At 43.7% G+C, this 14,023-nt stretch overlaps 1 protein-coding gene across 1 annotated transcript in view; it reads right to left on the bottom strand.

The window, feature by feature from the left end:
* LOC117518196 (transcription initiation factor TFIID subunit 4-like) overlaps nt 1-7,561 on the bottom strand; it is a 204,765-nt gene extending 197,204 nt beyond the window's left edge. Inside the window, exons 1-4 of the mRNA XM_034179253.1 lie at nt 7,401-7,561; nt 7,063-7,170; nt 6,824-6,831; nt 841-1,320 (exon numbers count right to left, since the gene is read on the bottom strand). Coding sequence (XP_034035144.1) covers nt 841-1,320; nt 6,824-6,831; nt 7,063-7,170; nt 7,401-7,561 — 757 coding nt within the window. The remainder of the gene's footprint in view (nt 1-840; nt 1,321-6,823; nt 6,832-7,062; nt 7,171-7,400) is intronic.
* Nucleotides 7,562-14,023: the final 6,462 nt, after the last annotated feature.

Below are 14,023 nucleotides of genomic sequence, written 5' to 3'. Positions count from 1 at the left end.
GGCCGAGATGAGTTTCCTCCACAGGGTGGCTGGGCGCTCCCTTAGAGATAGGGTGAGGAGCTCAGAGTCGAGCCGCTGCTCCTCCATGTCGAAAGAAGTCAGTTGAGGTGGCTCGGGCATCTTTTCCAGATGCCCCCTGGACGCCTCGCTGGAGAGGTGTTCCGGGCACGTCCCATTGGGAGGAGGCCCCGGGGAAGAGCCAGAACACGCTGGAGGGACTACATCTCTCGGATGGCTTGGGAACACCTTGGGGGACCCAGACAGACTGAACTGTGTCTTATTTAACTGACCACATGGGAAATGTATTATGGTCATCATAATGCCAGCCTAGATCTGTGTCAGTCTTGCTTTGTATACCCCCCCTCTAAATTTTATGATTTCTGTTTGATGTGACCTGCTGCACTCTCTTTGTTGGAAAAAATATGGTTCTACAATTGCATTGAACTGAAATAGATGCATTGTCTGTTAGAACCTCAATAAAAACACATTTATAAATGTAATTAATCACTTCCTGCTTCATTTACAGATTTACTTCTCACACCTGGGCCGCTCATTTGGAGTCATTCTGTAACTTCCATCACTGAGCAGAAGTCCCTCTCATGGTTTGTCAAGAGACGTTCATGTTTGATTTGCAAACATTTAGTGAATTTGTGTTTTATCAAAATCTTCCGAGTGAGGTCATGATGATACTAGAAACCTCATAATGGAGCAAACTATCCAGCTCTAAAGCTTTTCTTTTTATAGTATCTGGATCAAAACCTACTTACACAACAAAAATCCATCTTTGCTTGATATTTTGTCCACCGACAGACAGGCAGAAGTCATGAACAGTGAGCTCACCTGGTGGAATGCTTATGTTTGTTGAGAGCTTTGTAGAAGCAGCTTGCGGTTGTCGAGGGACTGCAGCTACAAGCTGTGCAGGTGCTGCTGCGGGTACAGTTATCACCAGAGTCCTTCCTGCGGTTGGGTTCAGAGAAGTCCTCTCGCTCAGTGGTTTGGTTCCCTCTGGTGGTCCACTGGTGCTCACTAGTCCTATTGAGGGGACAACCTTATGTATCACCATGAGGGAAGATGAAGATGTTTGAGGACCTGAGACTGTGGCTGCACACGAGATGGGCTGGTGGTCCTGACTGGCAGGTGTGACTTTCACTGGGGCAGAGGTCATTTCACTTGACACCACTGACCCAGTGGGGACGGTTTGAGAAGCAGTGATGGACGTACATTTATCCGTGTCCAAGTCTCCATCAAGAGTCTTCCTGCAGGACATCTGCTTTTCATTCTCAGCTGCCACTGTATCCATGGATGGGTTCCTCCTGCTTTCTGAAATGAAAAAAAAATTATATAAACACAAAATTGCCATGAAAATTGTTTTTAATCTATCTATTTATTATTAAAAGGACAATAATATGCGACACATGGCCATGACAATACGTTCAAATGGGAACTACTAAAAGCACAGTCAAATCTCAAAAACAGCTCTGCCCTCCAGAGGGTTAATGGCACCGTCACTCTCTGCATCAAGGTTTAAGCAGGTATTATCTCTGTCTGAACAGCCTGGAGGCCACAATTTTTCATACATCGTTATGAAATTTTTACTGAAGATTCATATCCTGATAGGTAAGAACGGATTCAATTTTCAAGGGCCAAGTCTGGACGAATCCCATCTTAACACTGGACAAACTTTCAAAAAAAGATCCAATTTACTTCATGTTTGAGAGCAGTATGTAGGCTGGTTTCCTTTATCGACTGAAAGTTTGATCTGGATCTGATCCAGATTACAGATTTTGTGGCCATTTAAAGTAAATTTTACATCTTAATCAAACATGCCCCAATCACACTCAAATTTGAAAGTGAGGCGCAGACTGGCACTCAGTATCACCTAACAAAAGGCCCTGTCACACCTTGATTTAGTCAGCGTATGCCAACCGTATTTAAAAAAAAAAAAAAAAAAAGCTGGCAGAAGTCCAGTAAGTTATGGGTAAGTTTTTTTTTTATATAAGTTAAGAGCAAGTTGAAACACACTGATGTACGTCCTAATAAGCTCTTCAAAACATTTTGGGCATGCTGAAATTTTTCAACGAGTGCCAGTGTGCGAGTCACATGTCCCACACATGCTGGACATAATGTCATGATTCACAGGTAGTCAGGAGCAAATGCAGACACACAGGTTACTTTTGCATTTTTAAAGAGCTGGAGGTTTGATTCATGACACCAAACAGATGTGTTTCAGAGCGCACCAACGGTGTATTATTCTGCCTTCTGAATCAACACCTGCACACAAACGCACATCCTGTGCAGAACACGTCAGTGGGAAGAAGGCAAAGAAAAATAAAAATAAATCAGAAAACTGGACGGAATCACTGCAAAGCTGCTGCATGAGCGCTTTTAATTTGAAAGTGACTTTCTCCCAGTGGTGGTTCAAGACCAGTTTTACTGAGGGAGCCTGGCAAAAAGAACAAATTTAAAATCTTATTTTTATTATTATTTATTTATTTTTATTTTCACAAAACTAGTGATTAACTGTTGTAACCAAAGTCAATGATTCAAAATAATAGATTTGACAAAAAAAAAAAAAAATTACAAACTGTACTGACTTGATCAGCAGATCAATTGATACTGAAAGTAAGTGTTAAGTGCAGCCTTGGTTCACTTTCTCAGTCCAAAGTTACAGATACACCGACTGCTCTGCTACTACAACAACTGTATACTGTGGTTTTGGTGATTTCTGGCAAACTGGTCAACAAATGAGTCCACACTCAGTGCTTTTGCTCTCCTCAACTCAATGCTTAAGCTCTTATTGTTTACAGTGGATCTGAGGCATGTTTTCATAAGTTTTAACTTGGGGACTCCCTTCACAAGAATCAGTACTCACTGGGACCACCTCCGTGTTGGTCTCACAGGACGGCTTTCGGTGGCTTTTCAGCCGTGTGACTATCCGAGAAATTGTGGATTAGCTGGACATGCCAGAACATGTCCTGTGAGGCTTCATCATGGCGTTGCTTTGCACCATGCGGCTCCGTCCTGACGTGCAAATTCCTGTGGTTTTGTCCCGCGCCATTCGCGGCACAGTGGCGCATTCCTCTGCTCCTTTTTCCATGACAAAAACTCCTGTAACAGTGGAATGTGCTGAAAAAGTCTTGACGTCCACGTCTTCTGCTATTTCTGTGGTAGTCAGATGATGTCCCGGATCAACACAGCGTCCAGTTTGGAAATGATCTGGTCGTTTGAGCCTGTCGATCGCCGCTCGGAGTGCGCCGCGCTCTCAGCCGCTGTGGGCGGTCTTTAAACCGGCTGTAACACTCCTCAATCTGTGTGATCCCCATAAAAATCGACCCTGAAAGCCATCTGAATTTAGTGAATGGTGTCCACCTGGCTGTCTCACAGTTTCTGGAAAAATTTGATGCAGCAAAGCTCCAAATCATTCAGACATTTATTCGCAATAAACATCCGACGAGGGGGGTGGACCAGTGCTCACACAAAGCCTGCTCACAGGCGAATGACGCAACCGACAGGCGTGAAAAAACTCACACATGCGCACAAAGGTTCAAGCTTGGCTGATGCAATCACACGTGATTCAAATCCATATAGTTTTTGAAAAAAATAAAAAGGTCCGTTACTTTTTGGACAGACCTCGTATGTTAGCGAAATTGCCTACCATGGTCCTAACACTGGCAGTTGCGTAAGGAAAATTGACAATATTTTAAATAGAGGTCACGTTATAAAACGCAAATATTTTCTTTTCACTTTACGGGCATGTATGTATGTTGCACCTCATTTGAAAATATACAGCATGCACATTTCAGGGATGTGTACCATTCATGTGTAGGTCTAGGAAATCTTTTTCTAATTTGCACATGAAAAGTGCTGAAAATGCGACCATCTGAGTGGCCACAATGGCTAATTTAGCCCCTTTTTCAGCATAGCTCATTTCCATGGCAACCAAATTAAATTTTTCAAAAATACTTTGGAAAATGCTATTTTTCACCTAAATAAGCATGTCTGAATAGCTTTGTCAAGATCCACCAACCCCATTCAGGGCCGCTGCTAAGGTTTTGGAGGCCCTAAGCATAACTGGTCAGGGAGGGGCCCCCCCACACAAAAGTTCTACTCAAACCGTTACTATTTATTAAAATTCATATTAAATACACATAGCAGTGAACATTTACAATGTTATAATAAGTAAGGCCAATAACAGTAAAGAACAGCAGCACCATTTATAATGTATAACTAATAACTTTAACAGCAGCATTAGAATTAAATTAAATAAAAAAACACTGTAGATTCCAAATAAACAATGAGCAAATATAATTATGCAAATAAATAAAGACGGCTTTACAATTAAAAAAAATAAAATCAAATCAACCGCAGGTTCCAAACAATGGCTGATGAACAAAAATAATTCTGCTCATAAATAAAGAAGAAGGCTTTACAAAAGTGCATGGTGAGCTTTCCTGGCAGTAAAATCACTGATCAGGTCATCCAAAGACAGGAACAAACTGTCAACCCGGTGTTTTCCCATCCAGTTGGTTTGTTTAGGGTAAAAATATGGCACTGGACGAGTTTTTTGTTTAAAATTGCCACACACATTTTAAAAATCAGTTCAAATTGCGCAGGATTTAGTGCCTCCATGCATTTTTGAGCATTTATTGGACTGGAAATCGTCACATCTGGCAACGCTGGTTAGGCGACACAGCGAACAGAAAGACGCAAACAAGGCTGTACCATTACAGGGAATCGGGGCGGGGGTCGATGGGGGCTTTATATTAGGCAAAAAAAACTGTTAATTTGCCCCAATTAAGTAATGGGTTAGGGGCCTATACAACATTTAAAGACAAAAACGATGGGCCTATTCATAAATAATTCATATTGATTTTGAAATGTAATAATTAACACATTTTTCAGTCAATTGGAGGCCCTGCAAACTAGTGCAACATGGTTGGTGCCCCACGCAGGCTGCGTAGTCTGCTTATGCCGAACGGCGGCGCTGACCCCATTGCTGATTTTCTCAGTCAGCTGCTCTTAAAAGCCCGACCGTTTCGTTTTTCACACATTGCTCAGACTCGGACCTGCACTCGGATGTGCACATCAGGCTGCAATTGGAAAAAAGAGGAAGTTGTACAGCTTGCCTTTGATTTGGAGGTGATGATTGGAGAAAGAAAAGCTTGTCAAGGGTTGAATTAGTCAATAATAAAGCAAAATCCAGGGACGGAGAACTTTAAAACTGTCACACACATCATCGCATGACACAGTTACAGATCAGCAGCTGCAACAATCAGGCTTTAAATTAATTAAATTATTCATCACTGTCACTGGACTCTTCAGGGCACAGTTCAGGATTCGTTTTCCCACGCAGGCCTGTTTAACAATTTCTGCTGTGTTTCCTGCTCCCAGCAGAGGGCGCTGTCCTGCCAGTTCTTTTGTCACGTGAGCTGTCAGAGTGGAGGGCGTGACCTGCTGCTCTTTTTATTAGTTTAGTACCCCCCCACACACACACCTTGAACCACATTAGCACCTCTGTCCTTTGTTTTTTATTATTAATACTATTAATTGTTTAACTTTTTGGTATTCTGTGATGATTGTATGTTAGTTTCAGTCCTGGCTTTGGCTGAGGACTTGGTGTGATGTTTAATTTACCGTTCTCCTGTTGAATGGTTGTCACCTAAACAAGCAACTATGACCCCTTTAATTTGACCTGCCCTCTGGGACCCCAAAGCCTGAAGCAGAGGGAACTTTATTACAGTTACTGGATTTGTGCACCAAGCTTCTGATTTTCTTATTAAAGCGTTGAGATTTCACACATCTTGTATAAGTTTCTCCCGGGGTAGTAAAGGAAATTCCTCTTTAGCTAGATTTAAATTTTTTTGTAATATGCCTCAGTTTTAAATTCATCTCTAATTGTGTTGCTTTCCTTATCAATATATGCTTGTTGCAGCCGAGTGTGTTGTGTTACCACGAGTCACTGTCTCCCTGACTTTCAATATGATCAAGGGGCTAAAAGTTCATCACCATCTAAATTTATTTCACCAATTTGTCATTACTTTGCTATTAATTATTTATTTGTTGAAAGATACACTTTTGACAGTCCAATCCTCAACGTTTCTACTTTCTGAAAAGTCAAAGCAGCCAACTTTCATATATAGTTATTCATCAGTACAGCTTCTTACTGTAGGAAAAGAAGCTGTATCCTCTTCTCATATATATATATATATGTGTGTGTGTGTGTATACAATAAGTGATGTATGCATGTAAAAAAAGGTGTGTGTGTAGCTGGGGCCCCCTCCCTTCATTTCTCCTCATCTTGCCTGGGAGCTTCCAGCTTATTTTACAACCATCTCACAAGCTCACGTGTTTGTGTGAACACATGCTGATGTATGTTTAAAACACACTAGTCTCATGTCCACTCTGGGAGGTTGCTGTGTCACACGTCTCCTGTCCAACACACTGCCTTCAATGACTTCTTTGTTTACCAAGAGAGTGTTTCTCTGCACCTCCAAACAATTCTGTTTTTTTTTTTGTTGTTTTTTTTCCTTTTACAGTGGCTCTTTGTCACGTCCCTTGTACTTCAGTTACTGTTCTTTACTTTTGTTTCCGGTCACCAGCAGTCCAGCCGCTGCTCTGGAATTATACACCTAAAGATTCCGACAGTACTGTTATTTTCTCCATACTCAAAACTCTTTTTGGAAAAAAAAAACTGTCTTTCTAAGAAGGATAAAGTAAGTCTTCTGAACAAAACTTCTTTCTAAAAGGATAAAGTAATAGGGGGAACCAGGGCACTGTGACTCACAGGGCAAAGTGAATCAGTAGTCCTTCTTTTCTCTCTTACCTGCAGAGCTGTGGACGGTGTGGAGTCACTGAGAGACAGAGGACAGAGAGGTGAGTGAACGTGCAGCTGCACACAAACATACAGTAACAAGCTGCTGCAAAAACAAGGTCAAAAATTGTCCAGAGGCAATGTGTAAGTCCCTGAGAGAATTTACAGAAATAGTTGCGTAGGAACGCAGAATGAACAATGCTGTCAGGAAATAACAAGAACTCTATACGGAGACAGAGGAGCCAGGTTACCAGGTAGGAACACTGAGTATCTGGCAATGAAGCAGTGAGGAAACAGAGCTTTTATGCTGGTGAGCAGATGAGGTGCAGGTGTGTCCAATCAGCGCCGCAGTGCACCACCTGGGGACAGAGACAGGAGACACACAACAGTTTGCATGTGATTACAGAACAATTCGTGTTTCAGTTTTGTCTCTTCAGAAACAGGCAAAATTACACTTAACCGATATGAGATGACCCAAATAAATCACAGCGTCTAAATATGTATTCACACAGGATGACCAGAATTCAGTTACACCTTCTGTAAACCAAGTCCATTTTGATTTCCATTGTGCTGAAGTTGGATATTGTACATGTTACAGACATTGTCAAGGGCGTAGAAGCTGGTCTTGAATGGGTGAGGGCTCAAAAGCACACCTTCATAGAAGAACCTCAGTACTTCACGCTTGAAGTACTCCAGCAACAGGAAGTCCTCCATCAGCTGAGCCATCCAAACAATGATAATGACATCCATAATGCTATGGATTACTTTGTTTTCAGATTTGATTTCCAAGAGGACTATGAAGTTTTCCTCCAGAATGTGAGAGAAAAACAAAAGTATAAAGTGTCAGAGAGAAAACTGACCCACCTTTCGTCAAAAAAGTGACAGCTGCCAATCAAAATCGGCCACGTCACTAAGCCCCGCCCCCTCTATGACGTCATAGCCAATCAGAATCGATGACGTCACTATGTCCCGCCCCTAAGCCCCTCCCCTAGTCCCGCCTCCAAGCCCCGCCCCTTATGACGTCACAGCCAATCATAATCGATGACGTCATTATGCCCCGCCCCTAAACCCCGCCCCTGATCCCGCCTCCGAGCCCCCGCCCCTTATGACGTCACATCCAATCAGAGTCGATGACGTCAGTATGCCCCGCCCCTAAGCCCCGCCCCCAGCTCCTCCCCTAGTTCCGCCCCTGGCTCCTCCCCTAGCCCCACCCCCAAGCTCCTCCCCTAACCCCGGCCAAGCACCGCCTCCAAGCCATACCTCCCCTCCCACCCAGGGTCTAATATTTTAATGTCATTTTATTTCATGAATTAAAGAACGATTAAAAATACCTAGATCTTTTTAATGTATTAAAGAATTAACTAATTCTGAAATAATTAAACATAAATCACTGTCTATTATTTAATGACCCTTTAATATCTTTAATTCTTAAATTATTACGTTTCCTTTTCTGTTTTTTAATTCGTAAATTAAAGAAGGGGAACAAATACCCGTCTCTCTCGGCTGTAAGTCTTTGCAGCAAGACGGTCAAATACCCACGCATAGAGCCGCTCGCGGAAACATGACCCCACGGCTGTAAAACCTGTTGCAGACGCTGTGTCTGTGTGAGTGCGTGTGTGTGTGTGTGTGTGTGTGTGTGTGTGTGTGTGTGTGTGTGTGTGTGTGTGTGTGTGTGTGTGTGTGTGTGTGTGTGGCGGGACACCCGCTGAGCGGAGATGCTGCCCCGAGGTGATGAACCCGAAGAACAATAAACAATGCTCCTTATCACTCACGCCAGATGATGTTTTCTTTTAAGATATTAGCCGATCGATCATGGGGCGCGGGACACCCGCTGAGCGGAGATGCTGCCCCGAGCCCGAACAATAAACAATGCTCCTTATCACTTACGTCCCTGGGAACGAGTCAGCGAGCATTTCCACTACGACCGGTGAAGAGTGAAGATGCCTGGACCCCCAGCTATGGGTATAAAATAGAATAAATTTGCGGAAAAAATCCTGGAAAACCATGTTGTTTAATTAAGTTTTCTTGTCTTCGAGCAGAGTGCGAAAACCGCATCAGCTTTCAGGGTAAGTGATTTAAGTAATCTGTTTTGATAGAAATGAGTGTTTTTAAATGATGCACGCCGTCTGAAACTGTTTTTTTTTTTTTTTTTTTTAGACAAAACCACGCAGACGGTCCAGAGCGCGTTCGGACCCGTCCTCGGTAATATATTTGAAATAGTACAGAATATCCGCTTGCGAGGGTGATGCTTTGTATTCATTTATTTATGTTAATTCTAGAAATCAAGTCAGAGCCCCCTGAAGAAGTTCGAAGGCTGGAAGCCCCGACTTCACCACGCAGATGTAAGTACAGCGATCGAGATTAAATCACGATTAAAACTCTGGAATAACCCGATTTTTTCTGTCACAGCCCATGGAGAAGCGGGTCAGTGGGAGAGACCCGTAAAACGATCCGCGGATGTACACGGTAAGGAGTCGGAGTTTATGTATTTATTTATTTTAAATATTTAATAACTAACGATTTTCTCTTTTTTCAGCACGCGGTGGAGGGAGACCGTCTATTTTCCACAGAGACGCAAGGCTCGAAGATATTCTGAGCTGGGATTAACCTCATCACGCAACTTTCTTGAAAATGTGTAGTCTGTTTTTATTTTTTTATTTTTTCTCTTATTCCGATGGAACGGGAGAATTCATTTTGAAGAGGTATATTAACTGAATTTCTTGAGGTAGATTCTTCCTGCTACAGATTTTAAAAGATGGAAGGAGAGAATTCACATCGGGAAAATAACTTCGGACGTGTATTGGATTTAAACGCTTCAATAATCGACTCAGCGGGGAGCGCTCCTGGAGCAGATGGTCCATTACCCGAGGCGTTAAATTCGCCGCCTCAAAATAACATCGAGTCCGGAGAGAGACTTTTAAGCCGTGTTCGTTTAACACCGTTAAATGAGGCTCTTAACAATTTAGCGGCTGAACGAGAATCGGAAGAAATTAACCCCTACATCATTTCTGCGATTAACGCTATAAATGATCATACCTTTAAAGTTTTAACGCGTTTGCATAATGTAAGCCTCCGTTTTTAAACGTAGAAAGAAGCTTTGACCTTTGACCTTTGATTTTTTTTATGTGTTTTTTTTCGCCTGAAAACGGGGTGGATGTGTGAGAGCGGCCTTCCGAACATACCTTTAAAGTTTTATCGCGTTTGCACGCTTTAAAACATTGTTATTAAGTACAGAAAGAAGTGTTAATCTTTGATCCTAAATTTTTTTTATGTTTTTTTTCGCCTGAAAACGGGGTGGATGTGTGAGAGCGGCCTTCCGATCATACCTTTAAAGTTTTATCGCGTTTGCATGATGTAAACCCCCGTTTTTAAACGTAGAAAGAAGCTTTGACCTTTGACCTTTGATTTTTTTTTATGTGTTTTTTGTGAAAAATGTTCCGAATGTGTAGAAAATGCACCCCCGATCATACCTTTAATGTTTTTGCATCGTTGTTATTAAGTAGAGAAGTGTTGAAAGTTGTTTTTTAAACCGTATACCGAATAAAAGTGATGAAGGCCGGAGATGAGTTTCAGTCTGTGTTTTATTAGTAACAATATACAAAAACGTGACTGACTGCGATGTATTTTAAAGAATCTTGATCATAATATCCAGTCAGTTTTTAATTCGATACCCTCCTTTTATGGTGAGAAACCTTCCCAGCGTTGGAAGTCTTTTTTTTTTCTTAAGTTTCTTCCTGGCCGGCGAATCGGTTAAAAGAAGGGATTCATCCGGCGAGCTGCTCCGGCCTTTTTTAAGCTTCTGAAGCTGCTCGCGGGCTTGCGGGTTTGATACGCACGCCACCGGGATGTTCCGCTCCTGTAAAATATTGAGGAACTTCACCCAGCCTGTAGGAGGGCTCGATTTCTTGAACGAGGATCCGAGATGTTTCATAAGATCTATGGCGTGAGACCCCCTCACGACTTTCCCCTTGTAAATAAATTCCCCCGACGGACTCCAGCGCGTATCACCCTTCGATAATTTCCTCATAATATATTCAGCGTTTCTACGCTCTCTGGAGGGGATATTCTTCAGGACCTCTGTGACAGTCTCATCCTCCTCCTCCTCCTCCTCCACCCCCTCCTCCTCAGGTTGCTTAGCGACGCGAGTCTCTTGCGGGGGTGAAACGCGTGATTCGAGTTCCCCCTGCTTGATCAGGGTTAAATAGCGCTGCAGCAGAGCCTCATACTTTTTAATTTTTTCATAAGGAGAGTGAGTACGTTCTTCCAGTATACCTCGCATTCGCGAGTCTAAATCATTTTCCGCCGTTTGTCTGATGTTATTTCCGCTCGGCGGAACGGAATGACTGAGTTGAAGCATCTGCTGTGGAGTGAGTAAAAACATCTTTTGCGCCGCTTTGAACGCCATTATCCTCTGGGTACTATTAGACTCGTTATAACGGGCAGGGCCGCGGCGAGCAGAGGCAGGAGAAAGCCGCCCGTCTGAATCAGCGCTCCCCGCTTCTTTTTATAACTGGTTTTTCTGTCGGCCAGAAGACGTAAAACTCTTTTTCGTTTTTTCAAGGCCCGGAATTGAGAGTCGCTCAAGGCGATATTCCCCTTTAATATATTCAAAGCGATCTCGGATAAAGTTTTCAGAAGCTCCGCCCTGCAGGTCTTCAGGCTGTGGTGACGCTCCCTCGCCCCGGCTCTGATTAGCGCTTTAAGAGCGGGGGCGTTCCTTTTTAAAAGAGAGCTCATATCCGTTTATCTTTCTGTAAATAAACTGTGGGCCACTCGTGCGGGAGTAATCCCGATCTCAGTCTGAACTGATCTGGACACTCCTGCGTGCAATCCAGTAATAAATACCCGTAAGGTACGCTCGTAGCATCATCAAGTGCCTCCAAAAAAAATTGTTTTCTGCCGGGAAACATTTGCTGAGCCAGAATGTTCATCTGTAACTTGTCTCTGGGATTTTTAAACAGCACCATATAATTACAATTCAAACTGATGGTTCGACTGTATTTCCCTTTATGAAACACGTTCTGTGTGATCATGATGACGCTCATATTCCGGTGATGTCTGTACTGGGTGAAAATTCTTACAACTTCAGGATGATCCGTTGCTTGAAAGATGAGATCGTCCAAAATAACCAGATGGCTCTGACCTTCAGGGAAAAGGCTGTCGTCCAGAAATGAGTCAGGGAGTCCTCTTACAAATTTAATATTTTTATTCTTCAGTTCAGAATACAGAGGTTGTTCAGACGTATACAGCCATACAATGTTGTCAGGCACATGTCTCATAGCGTGGCTACAATTTTCCAGCAATGTTTTCACAAACACAGTCTTTCCCGAACCACTCGGTCCAACGATGAGACAGGAGAATGGGAGCTGAAGTCTGGGGTCAATCTCCACCGTATTTCCAGAGTGAGACATGTTTCAAAATCCGAACGGTTCGGTTTCCCCGTCCTTTAAAAGACGCCGCTTGTCATACACCACCCTGAAGGATTTTTGAAATGACACGTTTGTCAAACTGAAACTGCTTTTATGACGTTTAATTCCCTGCTGCGGCGTTATGATAGATGCAGCGAGGGCGGGATCTTTTATATAACCCTCGACCAGATCTTTGACGCTGTCAAAGTTTATTTTCTGACAGCTTTCGTGGGTTTGAGTGATCCCCTTCACACGCATGACCGTTTTACCTCGTGCGGTTTTATATGCGTAACTTTTAGGTCCCGCCGCTGCAAACTCTGTGATGACATCGCCGTTCAACTCGTCGGTGAGCTGCCCCAGATAATTACCGGTAGGCAGCGGGGTTTCACCCCGCCTACAAACGTAAATCAGGCTATCGGTATCATAATACAGAATCCTGTCAGGATTTGCCACAGCCTCCATAAAACCGTACAAGGTCAAACGCGCGTACGCCGTTGTAAACGCCGCGATGAAAATATTGACGGTTTTACCCGGTCGGCTGACGTGCCGCGGGCCGTACCTCCATTGAACCATAGCCGCCTGACTGCTGAGGAATGTTAGATATGTGACCTCGTACTCTTCAGAAAACAGATACCTGAACAGATCGTCAGCATTTTTAACGAGCGCGGTCTGCGTCAGATTTGCCCTCTGGGCGAATTTCCCCCAGAAGGAGTTGAGGCAGATCTTAGCCATCTGACGTTTTGCCGGATTGTGACTGATTTTTTCTGGGTCTAAACGAATCTTCTGATTCAGCCAGTAGTCCGTGATGTATTTTTCTCTGCTCTCGGAGTCTTTATCAAATTCGGGAGGGAAACCAGAGGCTTCCTGCTTGTGTTTTAAGAAGGTGTTTATGTACCCCTCAAAGATTTTATCACTTTTTTCCTCAAAATGCCAGACTTCAAAAATCTTAGCTACAGCATAGCCTGTATCCAGAGCTTTGTGGAATTCCGGGGTCGTCCAAGTCCCAGACAGAGCTCTCTGCTGCTGACTGTGTGTGCACGCTGCAGCTTGATTATTTTCATCAGCGCAGGTGCGACACAGAGTAAACACCAGTTTACCGTGAGGAGTTCTGTGTGGGAGGACGGGGAATTTTAGCCCCTGGGGCGGGTACACGATGGCTTTGATGAGCCCGAAATAAGTCCTGGGGTCTCTGAAATTTCTCTCTATAATTTCCGGATGCCCCGTGGGATATGTGAAATTTACGTTAACGTAAGGATACAGCGAGGTCACGTCGACGTAATAGACCGTCTCATCTTGCTCAGCCGTGTACCTCAGACGGGCCGCGCAAGTCCGACCGCCGTATAAAGCGTCGCGAGGTTCGAGGGGCGGCGGTAACCCCCTGCGGGCGAGGAAACACCGAACGCTCTCATCCCTCAGCCTCATTTCAAGCCATTGATGCTCCCAAATTACGTTGAGGGTGACGCCCGGCATAGCCCGCAGAAAGGCTATTTTTTTCTGACACGCTGCGTGGAGCTCTCCAAATGAGGTGTTTGTGAGAGGGTTTATTTCATGCTGTGTAAAACACCTTGCACACCCGTGGTAAAAACATCCGAGAAACTCCCACACTTTTATCCGGCCGTCAATCTGAGCATACCCATCAACATAATAACCTCCTATTTTTTTCTCGCCCCTGTTTAGAGCATGATCGATGATAATGTTTTGCGTCTCAGCAACCCATTCTAACCATTGCACGGCCACGTCCGAATATTTTTTATGCCTCGTTCTATAATTGTCGGCGGAGGGGATCGCCAGCGTTTTTGGAGCA

Source organism: Thalassophryne amazonica, chromosome 10, assembly GCF_902500255.1.
Source record: "Thalassophryne amazonica chromosome 10, fThaAma1.1, whole genome shotgun sequence".
Classification (NCBI taxonomy): Eukaryota; Metazoa; Chordata; class Actinopteri; order Batrachoidiformes; family Batrachoididae; genus Thalassophryne; species Thalassophryne amazonica.
Note: the sequence above shows the minus strand (reverse complement) of the source record. Positions and strands in the feature narration are given on the sequence as shown.